Source organism: Esox lucius, chromosome 1, assembly GCF_011004845.1.
Source record: "Esox lucius isolate fEsoLuc1 chromosome 1, fEsoLuc1.pri, whole genome shotgun sequence".
Classification (NCBI taxonomy): domain Eukaryota; kingdom Metazoa; phylum Chordata; class Actinopteri; order Esociformes; family Esocidae; genus Esox; species Esox lucius.
This window is the reverse complement of record NC_047569.1, coordinates 15,762,808-15,789,591: the sequence shown is the minus strand read 5'-3', so window position 1 is coordinate 15,789,591 and position 26,784 is coordinate 15,762,808. Positions and strand designations below refer to the sequence as shown.

The following is a 26,784-nucleotide window of genomic DNA, read 5'->3' as shown; positions in this document are numbered from 1 at the left end:
ACATTTTATATTGGTGATTATACAGATTACCACACTGATTCGTTGTATGACTGTGATTAACATATTGATACATTCATTGATTACATGAGTATATATGCAAAATCTCCAATAATACACCTTACAAAGGTGAACCATAGTCTTTCCTTAATGATATAGGCCGGCAATCGACCCTTTGAAAGCCGAAGGATGCCCCCACAGAACAATCTTCCTGCAGACAGAAGTATGCCATAGGAGAGGATTGCGTAAAAAACAGTGTCTCTGTGTGCGAATACAGCATCAGACCATCCCTGGGGGGCTGACAATAGATGCCCTGTGTAAAAACAAACTCTTTCTAATAGACCACACTTATTTGATTGCAGTTGCCTTGGGCCAAGTCCCTGAATACAGCACTAGGCACAGTGGAGAAGATATTCACAACCAGATTCAGTTATCCGACAGGACAGTATTATGTGTATTATCCGACAGGACAGTATTATTATCGTTTCTTATTTGGGGTACAGATTCACACAACCAATGCTGATAATGGACGCCCATACAAGGACAATGCCAAAGATTCTGATCTGTTCAGTTCCATCGGATATATGAAGGTCGGATAGTATTCATTCAAAACAATGAATAATATATAATTATATTATATATATAATTAAAATGAACGTGATACTAATTTAAACAGCCAATGGGCTTATGGCTCGTTGAAAACTCTTTTCTATTTGAAAGAGTTCCACCTGCGCACATGCAAGCCAACACCTGCAATGTAATGATAGGGATACTGGAGAACTAGAGGGACGATAATACATGCTTGTCAGCAATGTTTTACGATCTATCGTTATAAGCCTACGTTATATATTGGCTGTAATTTTGTATTACAGCTGACAGGGACGCTCCGTCTTCTATATTCTCTGCTAGCAGCGCGGCGCGCAACGTCTGCCTGGATGAACAGCGGCACGCACATCTGGGCATCAACGGCCGAGGCCGCATATCCTGAGAAAATACTTAATGAAGACACTTACCTTGAATAAACCCCCTGGTATATCAGCAGTGAGAGTCAATGTGCTCGTTTGTTTCATGAATTCCGTTCACAATTGCACGAATTGCAGTTGAATTCCCGCATTGGGGTCTGCCTGCTGATATTGGTCGCGGCTTTCAGTCCGGAAGTGACAAGCTCGTAGTCATGGTAGTATTATTACACAGGCGGCATTCTCTGGTTTTTGATTGGACGCGTTTCAGGTGGCGCGTGCTGAGGGGCCGGCCCTGTAAGGTTACTCACGGTCAGAGCGCAGAGTGGAATTTGATGAAGAAACTAGCAGAGAAATGTTTCAGACAGTTGGCTAATGTCGTAATAAAAGCCTATAAACCTAGATAGTAAGCCTTTCCCTACGGAATAAGTTAGGCCTGTGCGTGTTGCTTTTTACGGGCACCATTACACAGCTTAATGTCGACAGTCAATAAATCCACCTTATGACCATATTAACTAGTATGCACGTGTAGGCATACAGTATCCCAAGATGCGCTCACCAAGTGAATTTCCCTAATTTAATACTGTTTCACTGAAATTGGACTTTATCTGCATTATATAAGCTTAATATATGAACTGTTGCAGGATTTCTTGCAGCAACATTAACTCTTGAAATCGCACAAAATAGGTTTTTACACAAAATAAATACCCAATGAGAACAGATAGTTCTACATACATATCAGGCATAGACTATTTTAGACTATTTACCCAGGCAAAACTTCTGTAGATACTGTAACCAGTAATTGAATGTTGTCCAGGACACAAACATTAGGTCAAAAACAAAAACAACTGAGGCTACTGAGCAATACATTTTCATCTTTCTATGTTAAATCCACATCCAAGTGCTCAATGTTCAATCCCTTGTAATGCAATACAATTCTGACCTAATTCTATTCCCATTCCACCATTCAGGCCATTAACAAAATCTCAAGCACATTGTCTGAAATCGTAACCTGTATAGAAAACCACAAATGTATCATACAGATTTAGGGCAATGGCATAGCAATGGATCTTCTCTGTTCTACCTCAACAGTTGTGGTCAAAACTTAACATCTATATGGAGTGCCGTGGTGGACACCAAGCACAACCCGACATGCCCTTTTAGTGCTATGAGTCCAATGAGGATGGCAAGAGGAAAGAGATGGTTATGGATGGGCCAAGATTTCCAAAGATTTTCAGCCAAATGTATATGCCTATGCTAGTATATATTGTGACCCAGGTCCGTATATAAGTTTAGGCATAGAGGTTAGGTTATTGAGGCTAAGGTTAGGGTAAGGTTGGTGTTATCGCCAGGGAATAGGGAACTATTTCTGGGTATGGTTCTGTCTCAGGTCCCCAAAAGATAAGAAAAAAATATATATGTGTGTGTTTGTTTGTATGTGTGTGTTTGTGTGTGATTTGCAGTACAGTGCAGCATGCCCATGTCTTGGTGATGTCTTTTGCTTTGTTTGCTTTGTGATAGTTGATTGAATCATTGTGTTTGCATGGGTGAAAAGCTGGTTAAATTAGGCATTCCTACAATGTAGTGTTATTTAAATTCAATTGGTCTGGTCAGGTGAACATGAGGTGACAGTGTTCAGGATATAGCACTGCAGCCTGTCCATGTTATCAGCGCACTTCCCTCTCTACCACTGTGGACTCTCCCAGAGAGAAAGAGAGATGGAGGGAAAGATGAATCAAGATTACAAGAAGACCAAGATTTAAATGAGAGATAAAGTAATGTTTTATTCTATAAATCACTTGGAGCTGAAACACATAGTGTGCAACATTCTTTGTACACTCATGAGGAATTGGAGAGAAAAGGAGAAGGGAGATAAAGGAGTAGAACAGGGGGCAAGATGATTGAGTACATCAAATATGAAGCCAGACGCTGAGGCTATTTGATTGGCCGCAGCCCAGTGACCTTTCACCAGATGGCTCTGGTCCAACGGGTCATGATGGCCTGGATGACCACAATTGCTGCCACGGTTACAGTGATCCAATGACACTGTCACCTATAAACCACTTCATGTTATTTTCTCTCACTTTCCCCCTTTTATCTCTTTATTTCTCATCCTCTTCACTGAGCTTAATCTGACTATTTTGGTGAGTAATATTGGCTAACTGGATACATTTATACAATGACAGCACGGTGAAAGCACATACTGCAACACTATTTTTTCTGAATGTTTTTAGCTTTTAAATGATTTCCACACAAACTGGTGGGTGATATTTTAATCTCTATTTAATTCATGACCCCTCTCTTCCTGTCCTTTTCCACCTGCATTTTCCCCAATCCTCCACCCATGGGGTTGAAGAGTAATGGATTATGCAAAAATGTAAGCAAACATTAGGAATCAAATTATTTCTGAAAAACCTGGCAATTACAGTTTGGAAGAGGTTTTTAATTCAGGGGTTTCTGAATGGAGAAGCGGTAAAGTCAGTATCTCGCTGTTAGCTGCGTCCAAGACCGGGGTTGCCTTGCTTTGTTGTGCTCTAGTGACGTCTTGTGGCAGCCTGAGCACCTTTGAACTCTGTTGAGGTGACAGGTCAGAGAACGGTTTATCCAGTGCTTGAAGATTCCAGTGTTGACTTCCTAGTTGAGCAGTGGGATAAGTACCAGAACGGCATCCCTTCTCCTTGTTGTCTCATGTGTTCTATCCACTATTGTAGCCACTTTCAATCACTCCAAATGCAAATATTTTCCCACTAAACCCTAAAACTGTTTGCCAACTTCTCCTCTTTCCTTAATCCTCCACCTCCTCCATTGTCTCTTCTCTAAGGTCAGCTATGCCATGTACTCTGAAAAGAAGGTCGATGGCATATGCACTTCATTCACTCAACCTAATCAATCCACTGGTCCCACACATAGAACTAGACTATGACTTTTCTTCACTCTCTCCACATAAAATTTTGCAACTGATGTCTGGTCACTGACAACCTGCTCCCTTGACCCAATTTCCTCCTCCCCTCTTCAGACCATCTCTGGAGACCTTCTCTCATTCCTTACTTCTCTCATCAACTTACTCCTGACATCTGTCCACATCCCCTCTGACTTTAAGAAGGCCAAAGTTGCTCCACTCTTTAAGAGCTGTAACACTCTGCCTTTGACACTGAACCATCAGTGTCCTCTCACCCTATCCGAGCTTGGCATCTCAGGTTCTAAACACTCAATTGCATCCTACTTAGCAGGCTGCACCAACCTGAGCACTTTTTTGTAAACATTACTTTTTTAAAGAGCATTTAATTCTACATAAATTCCATAGCTAACAAACCCAGCAAACAGGCAAACAAAACTGATACTAAAGTAATATTGCACCTTTTTTGCACTTTTTATTTTGTTGTTTCGTTAAGTAAAATGTACTTACTATTACTGAGTTGTGTATAGATATTTCCGACTTGACCAATAATTAAAACTGGCATTATCCTGGACATCAACAGCCGGCTTTACTGGGTCTTTCAATCGTGGAAGAAGGGTTAGCGGCTAACGGTAGCTATTTAGTAAGCGGTAGCCTTGTCGTCATGCCGACTGTCAGTGTCAAAAGGGATCTTCTATTCCATGCTTTGGGCAGAACGTACAGTAAGAAATGCTAGCGAGATACCCTTTCAGTTAATATTATATACAACCAATTTCACTGGTATACTAGTCTTTTTCTGTCTTGTATTGTCAGTGTACGTAGCGAGACTAAGCTAGCTAGCTACAGTAGCTATCAGAGACACGTTTTAATGGATGTTGTACTTGTAGCTAGCTAGCTAGGTAATCGAACGTTCCAGTGTTTTTGTCTATAAGTGTGCATGTTGTGTTTAATGACAATCATTTTGTAACAGACAGGCATATATAATCTAGTTACTCAGTTTCAACTAAACAGTGTTGTATCTGTAGATTTACTAATCATGTCAAAACTGATATTTCAGGACGATTGCATCATTTCTCTCCCTGTAAACCTAACCAGCCTAGTACTCTTGTATTCGCTACTTCTTACGCCTAGTATTTAACTAAATACTATACAAAGCAATCATGCAGCAACATTAATGTAATTAATTTCCCTGTTTTCTTTCAGGTGATGAAGAATTTGATGAGTTATGTTTTGAGTTTGGGCTGGAGCTTGATGAAATTGTGAGTAACGTTAGGGGATTGAGAATGACTTCAACCATACCCTGTATTTTGTTGCCATAAACACTTTTAACTAACTAGTGTTATCGAGCTAAGCATCCTTTCTCTAACCCTGTAATTCAGACCTCAGAGAAGGACATAATCAGTCGTGAGCAGGGGGATACCAAGGCAGAGGGGGCTTCTGATGTGATTCTCTATAAGATCGACGTCCCAGCTAACCGCTATGACCTGCTGTGTCTGGAAGGACTGGTCAGGGGCTTACAGGTCTTTAAAGAGAAGTATGTGCTCTGTGTGTGCCTGTCGTTCTGCAAATGCTTTGTAGTAACTGTATTACTGTAGTATCTTCAGCTTTGTAGTAACTTGCCCATGTCTGTCTGCTCTAGGATGGAAGCCCCTCGCTACAGACGTGTGAGTCCAACCAGTGGAGAACCTCAGAGGCTGGTTATCACTGAAGAGGTGAGTGGAAAAACACTGACAGATTCTGTTTGAGGACATGAACCACCAAATCTATGATCTTTACATAAAAAAAAAAAGACATTGGATTCATGTCTGTACATTTGTGGACATAAAGCAAAGGCGTTCAAGGTAAAGAGTTAAAGACATGAGTTTTAGAGATGAATGTGTGTAAAGCCTTAACCCACCTTTTTCTGCCTGTTGTAGACTGCTGCTGTGCGACCCCATGCTGTGGCAGCAGTTCTAAGGAACATCACCTTCACACAGGAACGCTATGACAGCTTTATCGAACTACAGGAGAAACTCCATCAGAACGTCTGCAGGTAAGTCAGACACCCAACACATTTAGCCTGAGGACCAGTCTCTTCTGCTAACGTTGTTTAGCCTGAGGACCGGTCTCTTCTGCTAACGTTGTTTAGCCTGAGGACCGGTCTCTTCTGCTAACGTTGTTTAGCCTGAGGACCGGTCTCTTCTGCTAACGTTGTTTAGCCTGAGGACTGGTCTCTTCTGCTAACGTTGTTTAGCCTGAGGACCGGTCTCTTCTGCTAACGTTGTTTAGCCTGAGGACCGGTCTCTTCTGCTAACGTTGTTTAGCCTGAGGACCGGTCTCTTCTGCTAACGTTGTTTAGCCTGAGGACCGGTCTCTTCTGCTAACGTTGTTTAGCCTGAGGACCGGTCTCTTCTGCTGACGTTGTTTAGCCTGAGGACCGGTCTCTTCTGCTGACGTTGTTTAGCCTGAGGACCGGTCTCTTCAGCTAACGTTGTTTAGCCTGAGGACCGGTCTCTTGGTATGTTTTTGTTTTTGGGAGTCACTGATGCAGTGTAGTCAGCGGGTGGTGGGATAATGTGTTCACTGTAATCTGTACTCTTTAGGAAGAGGACATTGGTTGCCATTGGCACCCATGACCTGGACACCATCTCAGGTCCCTTCACCTACACAGCAAAGCCCCCTGATGACATCCGCTTTACACCTCTCAACCAGGCCCAGGAGTACACTGCCACAGAACTCATGAACCTCTACAAAGTGAGCAGGGCGGCTGGAGATAATGTGTCTCTGTAAGATGTGTTGTGATTGACTATGGCCAGATTGATAATATTTCTGCAGTAATTCTGTATTTTTGTACTTGTCCCTTAGACAGACAGCCACTTGAGACATTATCTGCACATCATTGAAGACAAGCCTGTCTATCCTGTAATCTATGACAGTAATGGCATTGTCCTGTCTATGCCTCCAATCATCAATGGTGAGTTCAAACAAACATGTCGTATGCCTGTTAACCTTGCCAACATCAAATATTGATTAACCTGTTGTTTTCCACCATTTGTGTCAGCTCCTTTGTGTTACTTCTGAAGTCATTCATTTTAAATGAAGCAGTCTGAAACTATGTTGGGAGTTTCACATTAGACTGTGTTGCGTTTTGGGTGCCGGAATGCATTAAATATTTAAGTACTTTTTTTGTGTTATTGGGTGCAAATAGAAGTTCCTTTGAGACATAGTCTGCAAGTAGTTAGTTGAATGCAACTTGAATCGTCTTTTATCTGGTCAATAATTAAAAAACAAATGATGAAATAGCCAGCACTTAGCTTTTCAGCAAATTGGTTGGTATTTAATTGACTGGGGAAATAATCCCATACTTGCTCAAATTTCCCGGTAGCCATCGGCACCCTTTGATAGAGCAGGGCAAGGAACCCAGCTTCATGTTGCCACCCTACTCATGTGAAGCATGTGTTACAAATACGGAAAATTCCGGACTAGAAATCCAGCAAAACAAATGTACTGCAAAATGCATACACCTTTGATGTAAATCAGTTTTTAAACTGGTTGGCTGCTTACGTGTGTACGTATTCTACAGTCAAACAGTACATTCTAGCTAAGTGTTGAGTTCACTCTAACCGTTCTCCAGAAGTTGTGTAGAATCTTTCAAAAAAGGGAACATAGCAAATTAATTGCAAACCTTCCTATCTGTTTCTACTAGTAGTGATAAAATGAAGATTAAATATCCATACGTCAAAATTTATCAAAAAATGGGTGTTTTCTCTTTCTAACAGTACTGTTGATGTTGTGTTAACAAAACCTCCATTGGTTTTTCAGGGGACCATTCCAAAATCTCTTTGAATACAAAGAACGTTTTTATCGAGTGCACAGCCACAGATCTCACCAAGGCTAAAATCGTGTTAGATATGATGGTGACTATGTTCTGCGAGTATTGTGAGGAACCTTTCACGTGAGTATAGCCCATATTGAAATGAAAATAAAGAATGAACTTGCGGAATCTGTATCTTTGTTGACAAAATGAAAATACCTGGATGTCTGTCAAAGATATTCTTATCTTTGACAGACCTTGCTTGGCCACACATTGAAATCCTTTGTTCTGTTTTTTATTTATCAGAGTAGAAGAGGCTGAAGTGGTGTACCCAGACGGAAGGACTTTCCAATACCCGGTACAGTTCCTTTTCTCTCTAGGGGATAATATTCGACAACTCATTTGTCAAAAGGTTAATTCTAGGGCTCTGTCCCCATATTGTGTCCCTAACCCTCCATCCTCTAATCTTCTAATCTATGTGACCTCAGGAGCTGGCTTACAGGAAGGAGACTCTGTCAGGGGACTTCATCAACCGCAAAGTTGGCATAAGGTACTGAAGTAGCTTGGAATAATTAAAATGAGTGGTAGGCAATATTTAGAATTCAATCAAATTCATAATTTGGCATAATATTCTGAATGCTTATACTGCAGGACTCAACATTTAAATGTATTTGTTGAATGCATTTCTGTTTTGTTGTCATTTGCTTTGAGCATCCTTTACCTCAGTACTTTATGCACCTTCCCACACAACACCTCCAGGCCCTACCTCTGCTGCTCACACCAACTAACAAAGATTACTTTTCCCTCTGAGTCAGATGTCAAGTGGTTTTGACTCGAGATATATATGTGTATATATATATATATATATATATACATTTTTTTAACAATAGTTTTTTTATCTCAACGTAGGTCGTTTTGTCACCTATTAGTCCATTAGTTTAGTTTGAATCAAAGCAAAACTAATACTATTGTTTCCATTCCTATTTAGTTCTATAGGGTTTCACACTGCCCAAATTAGAACTAACCGAATTTTGTCTACGAAAACCTTGTGGTCGGTAATGTCTTTCACTCATTGAACAGATGTTTGGTGCAAAAATAGCAAGGCAGTCCTATTGTCAGAAACAAAAATCAGCTTAGTCTTGATGAATGTATATCATAACCTTGGCAATGTTTGATTGTAGGCCGCTTTGTGCCAAGCATTTTATCAAGGTCATCATACCAGACAAACATGTCTTTTCTTTTTTTTCCTTTTTTTTATCCCCAGAGCTCCAACTTTTGTCCAATGCACACTTTGATGAACGGTTGCTGTACTAATCCCGTAATACATTGTGAATTCAGTCCACAATAGACAGCGTTGTTTGGTTGCTCCCTATAGTTTTAAGCAGCCCGAGACAGCTAGTTAAGGCGGACCATGATGTGGTCACTTGGATTTGTGCGTTCTCACCCTCCTCAAACTAACTGGACTACAGTTGGAAAACGCTCCAGTGTTTAATCCAACTGGACTAAAAAGCCAAGGTGTGAAAAATACCTTCAATTGCAAAGTGAGCAACCTTACTTAAATAAGATTTATATTGAATACACAGTTTGTCGCATTCCCTTATGTTATAATGACATTAGCGCAGTATGTTCTCAACGATTGTAGTGGATAAATACAGTTGACATGCAAAAAGTGTTCCTCCAATAGACTTCTGCAATCTTGCTTGTATGCAATATCAGTAACTGTATCTAACTGTAAATGGCTCTGGGTAACAGTGTCTGCTTAATGCCCCAAATGAAAATGTCATACAGAACTGCATTTGTTGCCTGTCAATGCAGTGGATAGTCATATGAAGTTGTTTTTGCCCTAAATTTAAATGTTTCAGATTGACACTTGAATGTTTGAAGTAAGGGCAGTTTGAGCCTTTTAAGACATTCTCTTAACTAGGTTCTGCTTTTGGAGAACATGAAGGTCCTCATCCTATTGATTTGTGATAACCCTTAACCCTGTTCTGGTGTGTCCAGTGTGCTTTACGGGCGTTCCCAGTAAGATTAGAAATGTTGCCCCACTGGGTTTAACCCTTGTTCATATACTGTCTGGTTGGTAACTGGGTAATGAGGATAAAAATAAATAAAACTTATCTAAGGAATTGGCACCTTGTTCTCCTGAGTTAGAAGTATCTTATTCCTGTATGCCACTTGATTACAACATCTTAACTGGGTAGACAGGCCAGACATGAATGTGTTTATAACCTTTTAGCTATTACCTGCCCAGTGAATATCACACTTTTTTTGTAAATGAACATTTTGGGGAATTTATACTCTGTGAGGACGTGAACAGTGAATTGCACCACAATGCCTCGTTCAAACCCTATCTTCCTCTTGTACATTTGTCAAACCAGTCCCAGTTTGCCCATGCTTCAGGAGCAGAGGACCATTAGTTTATCGCATGAAATGCCAAGCTTCTGTAGGAAGAACATTTTAAAAGCTCAATATGTATATAATGAATCACCCAGAACATAATACAAATATCTCTTTTAGGCCTCATCTTCCAGGTCTAATGGGAATGCTATCAAATTGCCAGAAGAGACGCTGATGGAGTAAATGTCTTCAAGGATGTTTATTAAAAACGTACAACGGTTTGTTTCCAGTGAGTCGACCGAGCGCATTGCACAGCTGCTGACCAAGATGTGCCTGCGATCGGAAGTCATGAGTGACGGCGAACAGATCGAGGTGGAGATCCCGCCGACACGCTCTGACGTCATCCACGCCTGTGACATCATGGAGGACGCCGCCATGGCGTACGGTTTCAACAACATTATCCGCACCACGCCCCGCACCTACACTGTAGCCAATCAGGTGAGGGGGGGGGGGTTGTCAGCAGGTTATTCATGAGTGATTTTGTTTTGTCGTCGACTGGCGACGCTGGATGACTGGTTATTGTTGCTGAGGTGTCGTTTTGTACCTCCTCACAAATTTGTTGTGTGAACTTTAGCTCCCTCTGAATAAACTGACCGAGTTGCTGAGACAGGACCTGGCTGCGGCTGGGTTCACCGAGGCCCTGACCTTTGCCCTGGTAATTAACCACCACACAGTCGTACCCACTGACAAACATGTTTACATGTGCATATTTTAATGTATATCTTTTGGTCATCCTGTGCAGTGTTCTCAAGAGGACATTGCTGACAAGCTGTTGAAGAACATCTCAGATACCAGGGCATGTCACATTGCTAACCCCAAGACCGCAGAGTTTCAGGTAGGTCAACAATCTATGCACTGGATTGAGTCTGTCTAGGGCCAGGTGTTTTAATCCTGATCTTACCTGTGTAACTACTGGGTTAGCTGCTGGGAGAAAAGCCTAGGACATTCTGACCCAAGACTCTCCGGTCGGTTAATTTCAGGGTGTGTGAGAGTGGCTGGGGTAAATCAAAGATGGGATTGAAAGGAATCATTGTTGAAAATACCAAGATGTTGTAGGGAATATTTTAACAATGTTTTTCCTTACATTTGTGTAGTTTTACTATGTAGAATACTACAAAATCAAAAATATTTACATATGCCTCTCAACAGTTAACACACACAAAGAACATCGGCACAGTCCCTACAAATTGCCAACCGAGATTTTGTAGAAGCTTATGAGCTATGTATATCATTTCAGGTTCTAATATAGGCTACTTTAAATGCCAATTTTCCCCCGTTATGTTGACGTCAGCAAAAAGTTACTTATAGAAGTTGGCCGGCTAATGTCCTTGAAATTGGTCCATTAAACTGCAGAGGATGATAATCGAGAACACATTCAATCAGATGTAGTTTCAGCTGGTTGGGATTTAACAGTGTATATAGGGCTTATTGGTTAATGAGTTAAAATAATGCTGTGTTAACTCCTTTCGTCCACCAGGTGGCGCGCACCACACTGCTCCCAGGCCTGCTCAAGACTTTGGCTGCCAACCGGAAGATGCCTCTTCCTCTCAGGCTGTTCGAGATCTCCGACGTGGTGCTCAAGGATGAAACAAAAGGTGTGTTTGCGCGTGCGTGTCAATGGAAACCAGCTATTCAGAAGAGTGTAGTCATATACCTTTTTCTGTTTATTAGGACAAATCACAACGTAAATGTTTCACTTCCCTGCTCTTTCCCTCGGCCAGATGTCGGGGCCAAGAACAACCGTCGTCTGTGTGCCGTCTACTACAATAAGAGCCCAGGGTTCGAGGTGATCCACGGGCTCATGGACCGGGTCATGCAGCTGCTAGAGGTCAAACCTGGCCGGGACGAGGGCTACCACATCCAGGCTGCCCAGGGTAACAGAACCAGGAAACCGTGTCCATAGTCTGAACTGGGCTTCAGTTTCCTTTAACAACAGCTGATTTACAAAAGCTCTGGATGGGTTTTCAGTTTCCGCCCTTGTGCTGCGGTGACGAAGGGGAGTAGGCAGAAAGGCAAGCGGTGTAACGCTGTAGGAGCTCTCTGGAAGGACTGGACTGTCTCACACCATAGTTTGATTCACAGCAGGGTGCCACTTAGCTTCACACCTCTCATCAACATTTGGTATGGGACAGCCTGTGATTCCCCAGCTGAAACAGTCACTTTTAATGATGGTTGCTGTTGGTGGGTGTCCCTTTGGTTGATGCTTGGCAATGTGGGTGGATTGATTTCCTGCCTTTTGGACCCTGTCCGGGGCCTCCCTCAGGTAGGGCCACAGTGTCGCCGGACCCCCATGTCTCAGTTCCAAGGTCTTACGCTGCTGTATTATTGTGCTGGGGAGTAGGGTAAATTCTCCTTCTCCACTAAGTTCTCCTTCTCCATTATAAATCCTTGTTGAAATGAGGAATGCATTTTTGGAATTTTCCCAGTCTCCCGTTTTGAACTTAGGAGGGCTTGAGGTCCTGGCCCACATCTGCGGAGTACCAGGCTTGGGGGACCTGTTGCTGTCCCTGTCCAGAGTCCTCCTGGTTGTGTTGCAGATCGAGATGATGCCTGACGATTTCAGCTGCCACTGTGCTGACACCTCCCCCGTGTTGTCCCTTTCCTTGTCCATCAGGTCATGCTTCTGACCTGGACTAAGTTTAAATAGACTCTAGACTCCGCCCACATGTATTTAAGGCCAGGTGTTTTGTAAAAGCACTTTTTGACATCTGCTGATGTAAAAAGGGCTTTATAAATACATTTGATTGAGAATGTTTGTTTTTTTGCGGCTAGATTGAAACATAATGCAGAGAATATGCATTGATTCGTAGCAATCGTGAGGCCTTTTCGTACTGCAATGAGTTGTATGCGGTAATGTGCTTGCGTGATATGTGGGTGATATAAGGTTTTGCCCAAAGATTTGCAATCATGGAATCCTGAAGGGACAACTGAATGAATGAGTTAATGAGGCAGGGGCAAGTTTTCCCATTAGACTAGTGATGCTTCCGCTACATTGTTTTCTATCCACCCCTGAGCTGTGGTATATACAGAACTCCAGTATCTGTAATTCATCCCTCTGTCTGTTTTCCCTTTCTTCCATTCCCGTTCTCTCTGACCTTCTCAAGGTCACAGCGTTGGATGTCAGGATCAGACGCTGGAGAAATCGATGGACTCTGGTATCCTAGAGGGAATAGCAGGGAGTGAGGGTGGGGACTGGGAAATAAGGGCCTTAAACAGAGGGGGGGGGGACCCATGGAGGGGAGAGGGGGAGAGAACCCAGGGAGGGGAGACCGAAGAGGGTGATAAAGCGTGTAGCCTCCACAGTGGGAGTCAGACACCGTGTGAGTCACTGTGGTGCAGTGCGCCTGCCTGGCTTTACAGGGAGAGAATGACACCCACAGCCGTTTAGTCTGTCTGACATCCCCCGCCAAATCACACTGTCACGCTCCCACATACCAGCACGTAATTATGCAGACCAGATGCACACACATGCCCACCTCCAGACCCATACACATTAAAGATGTATGATGTGAGAACTAGAGCCAGGTAACACCATTAATCCCCGCCATGCCATATGTTAGTGTGCCTTTGACCCCTTTACAGAGTCGTGACCTCTGGAGCTCTGTACCTGTACACTACCTATGGTGTTGGTTTGGGAAGGAGCTCTAGAGGTCATTGGGTTAAGGACACGGTGACATATGGTGCAGGGCCTGCCTCCTTCCCAACCCTCTCTCTGTGTGTGTGTCTGTCTGTGTGTGTCTGTCTGTGTGTGTCTGTCTGTGTGTGTCTGTCTGTGTGTGTCTGTCTGTGTGTGTCTGTCTGTGTGTGTCTGTCTGTGTGTGTCTGTCTGTGTGTGTCTGTCTGTGTGTGTCTGTCTGTGTGTGTCTGTCTGTGTGTGTCTGTCTGTGTGTGTCTGTCTGTGTCTCTGTCTGTGTCTGTCTGTCTGTGTGTGTGTGTCTGTCTGTCTGTCTGTCTGTCTGTCTGTCTGTCTGTCTGTCTGTCTGTGTCTGTCTGTCTGTCTGTGTCTGTCTGTCTGTCTGTCTGTGTCTGTCTGTCTGTGTCTGTCTGTCTGTCTGTGTCTGTCTGTGTGTGTCTGTCTGTGTGTGTGTGTCTGTCTGTGTCTGTCTGTCTGTGTCTGTCTGTCTGTCTGTGTCTGTCTGTCTGTGTCTGTGTCTGTCTGTGTGTGTCTGTGTGTGTCTGTGTCTGTCTGTGTCTGTCTGTGTGTGTCTGTGTGTGTGTGTGTGTGTGTGTGTGTGTGTGTCTGTCTGTCTGTGTGTGTCTGTCTGTGTGTGTCTGTCTGTGTGTGTCTGTCTGTCTGTGTCTGTCTGTCTGTGTCTGTCTGTCTGTGTGTGTCTGTGTGTGTCTGTGTGTGTCTGTCTGTGTCTGTCTGTGTGTGTGTGTGTGTGTGTGTGTGTCTGTCTGTGTGTGTCTGTCTGTGTGTGTCTGTCTGTGTCTGTCTGTCTGTGTGTGTCTGTCTGTCTGTGTGTGTCTGTCTGTCTGTGTGTGTCTGTCTGTCTGTGTGTGTCTGTCTGTCTGTGTGTGTCTGTCTGTCTGTCTGTGTGTGTCTGTCTGTGTGTGTCTGTCTGTGTGTGTGTGTGTGTGTGTCTGTCTGTCTGTGTGTGTCTGTCTGTCTGTGTGTGTCTGTCTGTCTGTGTCTGTCTGTCTGTCTGTGTGTGTCTGTGTGTGTCTGTGTGTGTCTGTGTGTGTCTGTGTGTGTGTCTGTGTGTGTGTCTGTGTGTGTCTCTGTGTGTGTCTCTGTGTGTGTGTGTGTGTCTGTCTGTGTCTGTGTCTGTCTGTGTCTGTCTGTGTCTGTGTCTGTGTCTGTCTGTGTCTGTCTGTGTCTGTGTCTGTCTGTGTCTGTCTGTGTCTGTGTCTGTCTGTGTGTGTCTTTCTGTCTGTCTGTGTCTGTCTGTGTCTGTCTGTGTCTGTCTGTGTGTGTCTGTGTGTGTCTGTCTGTCTGTCTGTCTGTCTGTCTGTCTGTCTGTGTGTGTGTGTGTGTGTGGTTTGAAGGAGTCTGTTAGACAGAGGATGAGTGGTTGGGGAGCTGAAGAGCCTCTTCGGGAGCGGATACCCGTGTTTCACATAACAACTGTGTCCAATTCAGACACTTCCCGTCCACTCTCGGAGGCATGCTTTACCTTTCTGACTGTCTCCTCTGGGTTGACCTTCGCCCGGAGACCATACATTTGTGGTTTCTATTATTTATTTTTTTGGGTTGAAGGAGGGGGCTGTTATTTGCCAGAACGGCCATCTGGCTCTTAGCTACAGGTGTGCATTTTTTTTTCTAGGTTGTCATCTTGATGCACTCATTGGCCTGCTTTGGGAGACACATGCTCATTGATGGAGCTGTGTGTGGCTGGGAGCCTTCATTCATAGTTATGAGTATGCTTCTGAATGCAGCCTCGGATACGTTAGCTTTCATGACCAAAGCAGTGTGGGAAGAAGTCATGCGCCAAGGGAGCACAGCATCAGAAAACGGAACATGGCATGTCTGTGGAGTCATGGCAACCCAGAGCAAATTTCCGTCCCGCTCTGTCTGTTTTTATTAAACATTGTCAGTGAGTAGATGTGGTATCTCTGGCTATTTCTGTCTCCCCATCTTTTAATATCTTGGGCCTCTCGTCTACGTGGACATTTTGGCTTATTTGGAGCATACACGTCAAATAGGTTGTACTTAACCCAACCGCCATGAAGCCTCTACATTTCTCATGCCCCTTTTTCCTTTGCCCCTCTTTTCTTTCAGATTCCTCCTTTTTTCCTGGTCGCTGTGCTGAGATTTTTGCGCACGGGAAAAGCATTGGACGCCTTGGGGTCCTCCACCCTGATGTCATTAGCCGCTTCGAGCTCACCATGCCCTGCTCTGCCCTCGACATAGACATCGAGCCCTTCCTGTGATGTTAAAGCCACGCCCCGACCATGTCTGGACACGCCCAGCTGGTAACACCATAGAGATTATGACTTAACCCCCGTCATTATCCGGCAGTCGAGGTGCTCATGTTACGTTTACCCAACCAACCAGCATTGGAAGAAACTCACATTTTAATGCAAATCTCCTAATGACGCTCTATTGAATGCTTGAAATAAAAGTGCTGAAGTTAGGACTGTGACCTGGACGAATGATTCCATTTATATCATGCATGGTAATATGTGACGTAACCATAGAAACGGTTGGCTGGCATATACAAAGTATGTGGGTGTTCTGTTTTTTTTGTCTCCGTGGTTATTAAAACAAATGAGACGTCTGCCTATGACTCTGCTCTTTGTTTGCGAATAAATCTCTGTACCTACAGTGTCATTTAAAGATATTTCCATGGGCAGTCATTGTATTGGTTACCTAATAGGGGCAGGCCTTTGTCATCCGAGGTTGATGTTTGCATTCCATTCACAGGTTGTCCAACAGGTTCTAGTGGTTTGGTGGGTTTATGCTCCGGGGTGGGGCTTCAGCCCTGTGTGTCATGGATTACTGCAGATATGAAGGTGTTTCTGTGTAACTGTGCCGTCCTTAAGTATGTGGAAAGTTACGCAAGTCTTTTATGTATTATTTTACTGGAGTACAGAGACTACAGAAAAATTGTTTCTGTCCCAATTCCTATGAAATTTACTGTTTTAAATCTGATGTGTTTTAGTCAGATAAAGGAATCAAGGAATTCTTCAAACTTTCTTTCTCAGACTTCTACATTTTAATGGTAATGTGTGAAAAATGTCAGAGGTACAATAAAAAAATATCTACTTCTGTCAGGCATATAAACAAGGCACCTTTCACAAACCGTTAAGGATCACGTTGACCTTAAAACATAAAGGACAGTTTGGGCATGAAGAATTATCAAATGCTTTCTTTGGACAAATGGTTGACTGGTGATATAGATTAAATGCTGCCCCTCACCAAGTCCACTATACTATTCAGATTAGGTGTCTGCTCTCCACTCACCCCTCCGTTTCTATAGATATCATTCTAACTGGACTCACGGAGCTGAGCACCTTAATGTTTGTTTGTTTGAAAACATTTCATGATATGCTATGATGGTGCTTTGAACAGCTATGCAGTTTAAAGCAGTTCTTTTCACCCAAAGTTGCCCTTTGACACTTTAAGCTCACAGCAGCCCTAGTAGTATGAACAGTTTATTGACCAGGATAGAGTTGACCAGGCCCATGCATGTGTAGGTGGTGAATTTGTATGGCACCTCGATCTCCTTCCTTCTCCTGGTGTCCCTGTCTTTCATGGACGTTCCGTACCATGAACACAGCACACGCAGACTGGCCGTCTTCACCGCCTGTCGGGTCGCCACCAGCACCGCGACGCCCAGCGCAAAGCGGGCGCTGCCCATAGCCAGGCCGCCCAAGGACAGCGCAGGCAGGGGGACTGGTAGGACCCCTTGGGGCTCAAATGTCTCCCCCAGCCTCTCATTGACCCAGTAGCCCACGGAACAGCCTGCACTCACGCCCAGGATGGTGGTGGTGTCCCCCCGCGTGGTGGTGTAATGGTCTAACTCAGGGTATGTGTAGCTCAGGAAGAGGGGCAGTGCCAAGGCCACCACAGGGGAGAGAGGGGAGCTGAGCTGGAGGTGGTCGAAGGTCTCCCAGCATGGGTAGGTGAGCAGTATCAATGTGGCTGAGATCAGAGCACCGCTGAGGACGTCCTGAGAACGGCAGGAAAGGAAGAGAACGGCCAACAGGTGATCAACGGGCGTCACAAGAGCAGTGCTGCTTCTGCTGACAGAAAGACCAGGAAATATTTGGAAGGCTTATTTTGATTTGAGTTTTTTAAATTATATATATATAACTATTGCTCTGGACTCCATCTTAGGTCTCATTAAGAAAACAACTGAAATAATGATCACTACTGGCTTGAGTACTGAAGTGCAACACTTGTCCCCTTAGAGTTTCAAAAACTAAAAATAACTATCCCAGCATGCTGAGGGTTTTCAGATTCTAGTTAGCAGATACTGGAGTTACTCCTTATTCCCACTGGATTCTGGGAACCTTCAACCTGTTTTATTTATTTTAATTGTTTGGGTGTGGTGGGGTTACAGATTTTTGCCAACCTAAGAGGAGTGGCAACCAGACACACAGTATGAATTATACATCCTGCGCTGGTTTAAAATGTTTTATGCAGCACTTTGTAGGGCAGAGCAGAGGAGACTTACTAGGGCAGAGTGCATGCCTGTGTAGAGACGACTCAGACACACCAACGTCGACAGCAACACCGCCACAAACAGGCCCACTTCAAACTGGAACTGTGGATGGAGATTCACACGCACATACAGTAACAGATCATCTAGAATGCAAGAAATACCTGAATTCCCAACATTCTTCAGTAGGCCCACAGACATGTCAACCTGGGGGCCAGAGGGAAATGTAGTCTAGATTTTTCTTTGTTGTCCCTGTCCACTTCCTGATGTAGGGGTAGGTTCTAGAAGCAGGGACAGAATGGTGTCAGTCCCATCAAAATGGGACCTGTATCCATTCTACAGAGGGTAAGGGCTGTTTCTGGGCATGGCAATGCCCTAATCTTCCATCGCTTTCTCACCTCTCTTTGTCTATCCTTTTCCTCTTGTGTCTCTCTCTCTGTTGATGTTTGATCAAGTCATTTAGTCAATCCCCCTTAAGACAACTAAATCTTGTGTCATCCATCTATTCTGCCACTTTGACGTATGGTCTGTCCTAGAGTCCACTCTCCCTTTGTGTCTCCCTGCACCTCCTCTTCCTATTTCTCTGCTTTTATAGAATGTACCTAGTTGTGTTTTTGTTTCCCACCATCTTAACAGTGAGGAGGAGAGCCCATGTGTATTCATTGACCACCATCGCCCACTCCCCTCCCTCCTCTCTTTTTCCTGTGTGTAACTTCCCCTTGCAGCTGGGGGCCTTTCAGAGGAAGTTAATGAAGAGAGGACTCTGAATGGACACAAAGGATGCTGGGATGGCGGGGCCACTTTGTGATTGACGGTCATGGCCTTTCACCCCTCAGAGGAGATCGCCTCAGGCCATTCAGACCACTGCCCCAGACTGCTACACATCTATCTGTGAGTGCTCTCAGAAGCAGAAACAATGTCCCCAATGCACCAGACCTCAGCTTCCATAGCACTTTGCCTTCTCCGACTCTCCGAAAAAAGAGGGGAGTGTGCGAGAGAGACAGATACAAAGAGAGAGGGAGAGATTGACAGTTATTTACTGTCTGAAGTCTATCAGAGGACCAAACAGCATCTGTGTGGGTGTGTCTGGTCTGTGTGGGTGTGTCTGGTCTAATGGTGACTGATGATGACTGGCTACTTTGCCCCGCCCAACCCATTTTCCAGGGGGACCTCTCCCTGAGGTTGAGTGCACCAAACTGGGCAGAGGACCCAGGCAGCTTTGCACTGGCCTCACCTGGACACGTGAAGGGGCGCTGAGGAGGAGGGTGAAGAAGATGGCGGTGGCGGCCATGGCGTGGGTGGAGGGGAGACCGTACTCAGCGTCCACACGCTTCTCCAGCTTAACCACCGGGGGAGACAGGGGGCGAGGCAGCTTCAGCACGTCCTTCAGTGCCTGGCCGATATACATCACCATCTGGAGAGGAGGGATTAGGTCCACGTCGGCTTTATAACCAAATGGGAATGACTGATTGGCACACTGATCATATCTCTCCTGCATTCACCTGTCTGAAACCACACGCCTACAGTATATAAAACCGTTCAGAATATGTGCCGCTAACTTTATCGTCCGTCGCTCTATTAAGAACGGCCACACAGCATTCAATAAATAAGTCATCGTTCTGTCGGCAGGAACGCATTTCGCGAGATGCGCGTCACAGTTCTCTAAAAGGAGCAGAGTCTGCAGTCGCCCGGTAACACAATCTACTGTAAGAATCAAATATGAGCTGCTGACCCTGTGTCTTGGGATGTCGGTGGCCGACCGCCCCGGCCGGAGCTCAGAGACACGTCTGAATCGGATAGAGTGGTAGTGAACCAGTCGATCTGGTTCTGATAGAACAGAAAGAGTTTGTATAGATAAGCCCTGTAGTGTGTAGGGAGCTGAAGAGGGTCGTGAGGCCTGGTCAGACCAAACCCTGTCTTGTACACATCCTCTGGAGATGGCACTAGTGCCGCCCAGGCTAGAGTTGTATTTATAGCCCTGCCTTTTATATTTAATGACTGGCTGGCAGAGTGAGAGAGAGAAAGAAAGTGATAGCGAAGAGAGCGAGACATACAGCAAGTGAGAGAGATTTTTAAAAAGGCGCACGAGCTCGGGAATGACATGTAGGTGGTAATAACGACTCCTCCTTCATACAGGGGCAGGAGAATATCCCCACCAAGTGTCTGAGTAACCATGTGTTCATGACAAATAAAAGTGCTAATAGGCCTCTATTCACAGTTAGCGTAGCGACACACACTGCTCTCTCCCACCTAGACATGGGGAATACTAGTCACATTGATGTTAACGGACTACAGTGCAGCAGTCTACACCCCAGTGCCCCTCCAATCTCGGATGTCTTGGACTGAACACTCCCTCACTACCTCCACTGGATCCTGCAGTTGGAGCAAACGACATCACACAGTCAATAACGCCACGGGGGGCTCCAGCCATGGACGGATCTCTCTGCTACCGTCCGTCAGGCGGCTTTGCAGATCCAGGTCTCAGACCGACAGGCTCCTAGACGGCCTTCACCTCCAAGCAATAAGACTGATGAACAGCTAATCAATGGCTGCCCACCTGCTCAATCTGTTTACACTGCTGCACACTCACTGTCCTCAACACACACACACACACACAAGAAAAACATGATTTTACTTGAAAAAGAGTGACAGAAGAGGAGTGGGGGGGGGGAGTGACAACCATCTCCACAGAAATCACTGACTTCCCTGGGTTGATACTGCATACTACTGATCCTACCACCTCCACAATAAGACCACACACGCGCGCACACACACGCAAACAAACAGCACACCCTGTGAAGCCATCATAATGTATCAGTCGTAGCGATACTGTCCTCCAGTCAACCTACAGAGGCGCACACATCCTCCTCTTTGTGCGGGCTACATCAAAGCACTGGCCAGCCGGGCGCCACAAAGGGACGAGTTAGAGACGGACCATCCATGGTCAGGTCAAAGACGAAGCAGCGTGCAGACTTAACTGAATGAATGAGAGTATTGACTGAGCCCAGTGCTTCTCTGGACTTTGATCTGTGGAGATAGGGCGGGGCTGGGTTAGGGTGGGGTTAGATGTTCCAGGGGGCAAAGGGTCATCTGTCCAGCGCTCGTGGAGAACACAGAGTTGGTTTGTTAAATGATTATGTAATAAACGCTGGTCAGTCCAATCACAGCATTCTTTAAGGAGAGGACCAGAGTGGAGAGGGTCACTGTTTGTCATTTATAGTGACAGGAGTTTTAATCGCTGACAAAAGCCCTGTGTTGCCATGGCAGCTGACATTACCCTGTAAGTCAAGCACGTGTTGTGATAAAGAAAATCAGGAGGGGGCCCCTGGTTCTACAGGTCATAGCGTGTGTGCGTCTGTGTGTGTGTGTGTGTGCGCATGAACTCCAGATAGCACCAGCTCCACAATAGGGGGGGGCTTTACAAGGTTGTAGAGTAGTCTACCCTGAAGGCAGCAAGACCAAATGGTCCCATTAGAAGGAGAACCTCAAAGCAAGATGAGCTCAATAAAACAGGCTGCCCAGACCAGAAATCACCTCAGGTTGAAATCTCTAACCAGACTTCGGACCACAGGACCCACGAAATCCAAATGTATGTGGATGTGCCCTGGAGCAAGTGGACGGGTTTCCTGGTGTCCACACACAAGGCACAAACACTGTCACTAAAATCAAATTATTCTTTGTGACCTTGAGCTTCAGGGACAAAAAACTGCATGCATATTATTTTAACATCATTACTAAGTCGTTTTTAAACTGCTACTCAGTCATAACACCTTGGGTGTGTGAATCGGTTAGGGAAAATCCATCATTTTTGGGACCCTCCGAACACCCTGTGGGACCAGTCGATCTGGCCCCTGTGGTCGAGGGGAGCATGATGGAGTCAGGATCAGGTCAGAGAGGGGTAAGGAGGACAGGGATTGAAAGGTTGGGTCACAAGAGGGGATGGGGGTGAGAGGTGAGGGAGGGAGGGAGGGAGTGAAGAAGAGCTCCATTGTCTCACACACCCCTCTCACAGATACGACAGATCTTAAGGTTGTATGACATTTTCAAGCAAGGCAACTATCTGTGACCTCAAACACACAATGTGGCATACCTTCTCTGACTTACAGTGCAGTTATTTCCATCAGTTCAGCATTTATTTTATCGTAATAAACCACAGGTCTGAATTTAATAGGTAGCAGTGGAAGAGAAGGATTTATGTGTGTTAGGAGGGTTTGAAGGCTAAAGAAGACTGTGTCTCCATCCCAAATGGTTCCCTTTTCCCTACGAGCCAAAGGGCCCACCATATAGGGATAAGGGCACCAGTTGGACTGCAGTCCTCCCTGCTCTTCAAACCACATAAATCAGAATGGTCTCTCTTTTTGCCGGCACATGTGTCTCACAGCCCAGATGTTGACGAGGCGTCTGCAGAGGAAGGGGTCCAGGTTCCAGTGGAAGCAGGGAAGGAAGGTGATGTAGAAGACCTCGTGACCCAGACCAGCTGACACCCGGAACAGGAAGTAGAGCAGTCGGTTCCTCACCTCATACTGGGGCCCAGACACCTGCATATGAACAGTTAGGACCTCACTTAGAAAAAGAAAACATTCCTGATTTTGGTCCACAGCAATCATTCACTGTAAAACCATAACAGTGCATAGCAGTAAAAAAAATATATATATATATATATATATAATTGCAGGTCAAAGTCATTCCTATACTTTTCAATTGTAGCTCTGACTACATTTTAACCAAGATACAGTGGGGAGAACAAGTATTTGATACACTGTCGATTTTGTAGGTTTTCATACTTACAAAGCATGTAGAGGTCTGTAATTTTTATCATAGGTACACTTCAACTGTGAGAGACGGAATCTAAAATACAAATCCAGAAAATCACATTGTATGATTTTTTAATAATTAATTTGCATTTTATTGCATAACATAAGTATTTGATCACTTACTAACCAGTAAGAATTCTGGCTCTCACAGACTTGTTAGTTTTTCTTTAAGAAGCCCTCCTGTTCTCCACTCATTACCTGTATTAACTGCACCTGTTTGAACTTGTTACCTGAATAAAAGACACCTGTCCACACACTCAATCAAACAGACTCCAACCTCTCCACAATGGCCAAGACCAGAGAGCTGTGTAAGGACATCGGGGATAAAATTGTAGACCTGCACAAGGCTGGGATGGGCTACAGGACAATAGGCAAGCAGCTTGGTGAGAAGGCAACAACTGTTGGCGCAATTATTAGAAAATGGAAGAAGTTCAAGATGACAGTCAATCTCACCTCGTGGGGCATCAATGATCATGAGGAAGGTGAGGGCTCAGCCCAGAACTACACGGCAGGACCTGGTCAATGACCTGAAGAGAGCTGGGACCACAGTCTCAAAGAAAACCATTAATAATACACTACGCCGTCATGGATTAAAATCCTGCAGCACACGCAAAGTACCCCTGCTCATGCCAGCGCATGTCCAGGCCTGTCTGAAGTTTGCCAATGACCATCTGGATGATCCAGAGGAGGAATGGGAGAAGATCATGTGGTCTGATGAGACAAAAATAGAGCTTTTTGGTCTAAACTCCACTCGCCGTGTTTGGAGGAAGAAGAAGGATGTGTTCAACCCCAAGAACACCATCTCAACCGTGAAGCATGGAGGTGGAAACATCATTCTTTGGGGAAGCTTTTCTGCAAAGGGGACAGGATGACTGCACCGTATTGAAGGAAGGATGGATGGGGCCATGTATCGCGAGATCTTGGCCAACAACCTCCTTCCCTCAGTAAGAGCATTGAAGATGGTTTGTGGCTGGGTCTTCCAGCATGACAACGACCCGAAACACACAGCCAGGGCAACTAAGTGGCTCCGTAAGAAGCATCTCAAGGTCCTGGAGTGGCCTAGCCAGTCTCCAGACCTGAACCCAATAGAAAATCTTTGGAAGGAGCTGAAAGTCTTTATTGCCCAGCGACAGCCCCGAAACCTGAAGGATCTGGAGAAGGTCTGTATGGGCCCAAAATCTCTGCTGCAGTGTGTGCAAACCTGGTCATGAACTACAAGAAACATATGATCTCAGTAATTGCAAACAAAGGTTTCTTAACCAAATATTAAGTTCTGCTTTTCTGATGTATCAAATACTTATGTCATGCAATAAAATGCAAATTAATTACTTAAAAATCATACAATGTGATTTTCTAAATTTTTGTTTTAGATTCGGTCACTCACATTTGAAGAGAACCTATGATAAAAATGACAGACTTCTACATGCTCTGTAAGTGGGAAAACCTGCAAAATCGGCAGTGTATCAAATACTCGTTCTCCCCACTGTAACTGCCTATATCAGTTATAATAATATTAAATATTTGCATGTGCCCTCGACCTGTACAGTAACCTACAACTTGTACCTTTGGTCGGGGGAGACAGTTTATAAGCAATATTATAAACTGAATCATGAATACTGATAGTGATATGTGAGACATGGTACCACAAGTATGCTTATATTGCTTTGGTTACCAGTTTATAATATTATTGTATATTCAAAAAAAAAAAGTGCACTTTAACAGAGGTTGATTGCAACTGTGTGGGATGTGGTAAGGTAGCCTAGTGGTTAAAAATCTCTCATTCTGAGCCTGAGCAAGGCATTTTACCCCTACTGTTTCCAGATTGTTGCTGAAGATTAGAAAGTATTCTCAGTCATACTAAACCGGAAAAACGTATTGTATATAAAAAGATGGTATATGGCAACAGGACCCGGTTCTTTTCATGAACAGGTCCAAAGCCTAAACCTATTGATAGCCCATTGGTCCAAAATGGTTGCAGTAGAGAAATTGATTGAAATATAGCTACATATATATTTATTACAGTTTAGGAGATTGTGTGACTCACTGCCTTGAGAGGTATTTTGTGTTTACAGAACATATGCTACTATATAGGGGCCTGCTCAGGGAAGGGTAGGAAAAAATTTGCTTGGCTTCTGTGCTAGGGGTGTCTCCCTGTTTCTTGTACTCAACCTGTTTGGTCATGGTTGAATTGAATGCCAGACTTGTTGTATTACTGTATTCTTCATGCAATACACACAAATTACGTCTTTGTACCATGCTTGTATATTACTGTTATGTATTATGTCATATCGTTTTCATTTTGTTTTATACTGAATAGTCTACTTGTCATTTAGATATTATCAAAAATATAAAAACCGCGAGGGGGTCAAGCCAACACGAAACTGACCTTAATTGGGAACGCTAAGAGACGTTTGTCCAGTTTTGCCGCAAGGTTTCATGGGTTATACCATTTCAGTAAAGAGCTAATAAGGGTTGTAATAAAGTCTTAAATGCAAAACAATAAAGTTTCTATTGAATAACCAATATCTACTAGTCAAAAATACTTTCATCAATATCTAACTACTCCAAAATATTCTATCATGATTTGGAACTCTTGGATTCTAAATAACTAGCCAGAAATGAAATTCCTAAGACCATATTCATATAGGACTGGTTCATATTAGCCTATAATACGAAATCCAATTAGAATCATATAAGTTGGTTCAGAATCATGATAAGCCTAAAATTATTATTTTTAAAATATATACCTTCAAGGTCAGGTAGACTAACAATAGGTTTCCCAATGCAACATGGTGAACAAAATATTTAAGGTATTTTCAACCAAGTCCGACATTCTCTCCTATTTTTTCCAGTTACGCAAAACTCACAAAAAAGTGTAAACTTACACCAACACTGTAACCATTCTTCTTGTGTTTGTAATTTGAGTTGTTATCCTCTTGTTCATTTGTAATACCGTGTCCATTATCATTACCGAAATCCGCGTATCGAGTCTCCCGCGAAAGAAGTGCCCTGTTTCCGTTCTGACGCGCGGCTTCAACGGGGAATAGACCGCATGCCCTCTGGAACTTTGCCACAAGCTCCGAATCGTGCATATATTTAAGAAGTTTCAACATGGCAATTCTTCCAGAATAGCCTATGACATGTATGCAGATAGGCTGGCAGCACAGACTCGTAGTGTTTCGTCGGACGTACGAGTTAAATTAGCCAGGTAAGGCTCATCCCAGACGTGTGTTCTGTAGGCAAAGACAGGCGCTAACTTAAACTGCAACTAAAATAGCTATTAACAAGTCGTTAGTGAAACGTTACATAGGCTTAAAGAAAAGGAAAGGTAAGTACAACTAAACTAGTAGGGCGTGGCAAAAACCTGTTTCTAGTAAACAAAGGCATGTGTACACTTTTGTTGAGGTAGAAACTAGGCAGGTTGCTGTTGCCCAAGTGTGTGGAACACCCCCAATACAGGGCACCCCGACTTAAATGTTTAGACTAGGTGGATAAGATCACCCTGTCACTTTTAACCTAATGTTTGTTTATTTGCAGGATATCTTTCCTAGACAAAAAAAATACTATAGGATTTACAATTTTCCCCATTGAATACCAAATATTTTCTTCCCGATTTGACTAGGGTAGGCTATAGGCTACTTGATTCTATATACCTTTTCAGGACCAGAACTCCTCACAATTTCTTGAAATAACTTTACACAGTGAAAACTCAGGCCTTCCAAATGTAGGCTGACCTAGGTCTAGGGTTTGGGATTAAGGTAGTGCTGCCGAGCAAGGTTTGAGCATAAACGTTTTGATATTGAAGTTAACTTTAGGGTAA

The 26,784-nt window shown here is 44.1% G+C and overlaps 3 protein-coding genes across 6 annotated transcripts in view; 1 reads left to right on the top strand and 2 right to left on the bottom strand.

Annotated features, from left to right (window-relative positions):
* Positions 1-1,147, bottom strand: part of acsl3a (acyl-CoA synthetase long chain family member 3a) — a 36,399-nt gene extending 35,252 nt beyond the window's left edge. Inside the window, exon 1 of the mRNA XM_013136507.3 lies at positions 1,011-1,147. The gene's annotated coding sequence lies outside the window, so the exon portion shown is untranslated. The remainder of the gene's footprint in view (positions 1-1,010) is intronic.
* A 3,296-nt stretch (positions 1,148-4,443) lies between these two features.
* On the top strand, positions 4,444-16,265 carry farsb (phenylalanyl-tRNA synthetase subunit beta). Its single transcript, XM_010882099.3, has 16 exons — positions 4,444-4,574; positions 5,056-5,111; positions 5,232-5,386; positions 5,492-5,564; positions 5,769-5,884; positions 6,435-6,585; positions 6,697-6,805; positions 7,654-7,786; positions 7,952-8,003; positions 8,134-8,195; positions 10,273-10,480; positions 10,617-10,697; positions 10,785-10,877; positions 11,520-11,637; positions 11,764-11,916; positions 15,765-16,265. The coding sequence occupies exons 1-16, from the start codon at positions 4,517-4,519 to the stop codon at positions 15,914-15,916; spliced, it is 1,770 nt and encodes a 589-aa protein (XP_010880401.1). The 5' UTR covers positions 4,444-4,516; the 3' UTR covers positions 15,917-16,265.
* Positions 16,266-16,748: 483 nt separating this feature from the next.
* sgpp2 (sphingosine-1-phosphate phosphatase 2) lies at positions 16,749-26,248 on the bottom strand. 4 transcript variants are annotated; one of them, XM_010882222.3, is made up of 5 exons: positions 25,850-26,248; positions 22,530-22,688; positions 19,385-19,564; positions 18,166-18,255; positions 16,749-17,658 (listed from the first exon to the last, which is right to left on the bottom strand). In XM_010882222.3, the coding sequence occupies exons 1-5, from the start codon at positions 26,075-26,077 to the stop codon at positions 17,113-17,115; spliced, it is 1,203 nt and encodes a 400-aa protein (XP_010880524.1). In that variant the 5' UTR covers positions 26,078-26,248; the 3' UTR covers positions 16,749-17,112. The 4 variants fall into 4 exon arrangements, with proteins under 4 accessions (XP_010880524.1, XP_034148884.1, XP_019905517.1 ...); XM_034292993.1 differs by lacking the exon at positions 25,850-26,248 and adding an exon at positions 22,939-22,956; XM_020049958.2 differs by lacking the exon at positions 25,850-26,248 and adding an exon at positions 20,512-20,739 and having other exon boundaries at positions 22,530-22,591.
* Positions 26,249-26,784: the final 536 nt, after the last annotated feature.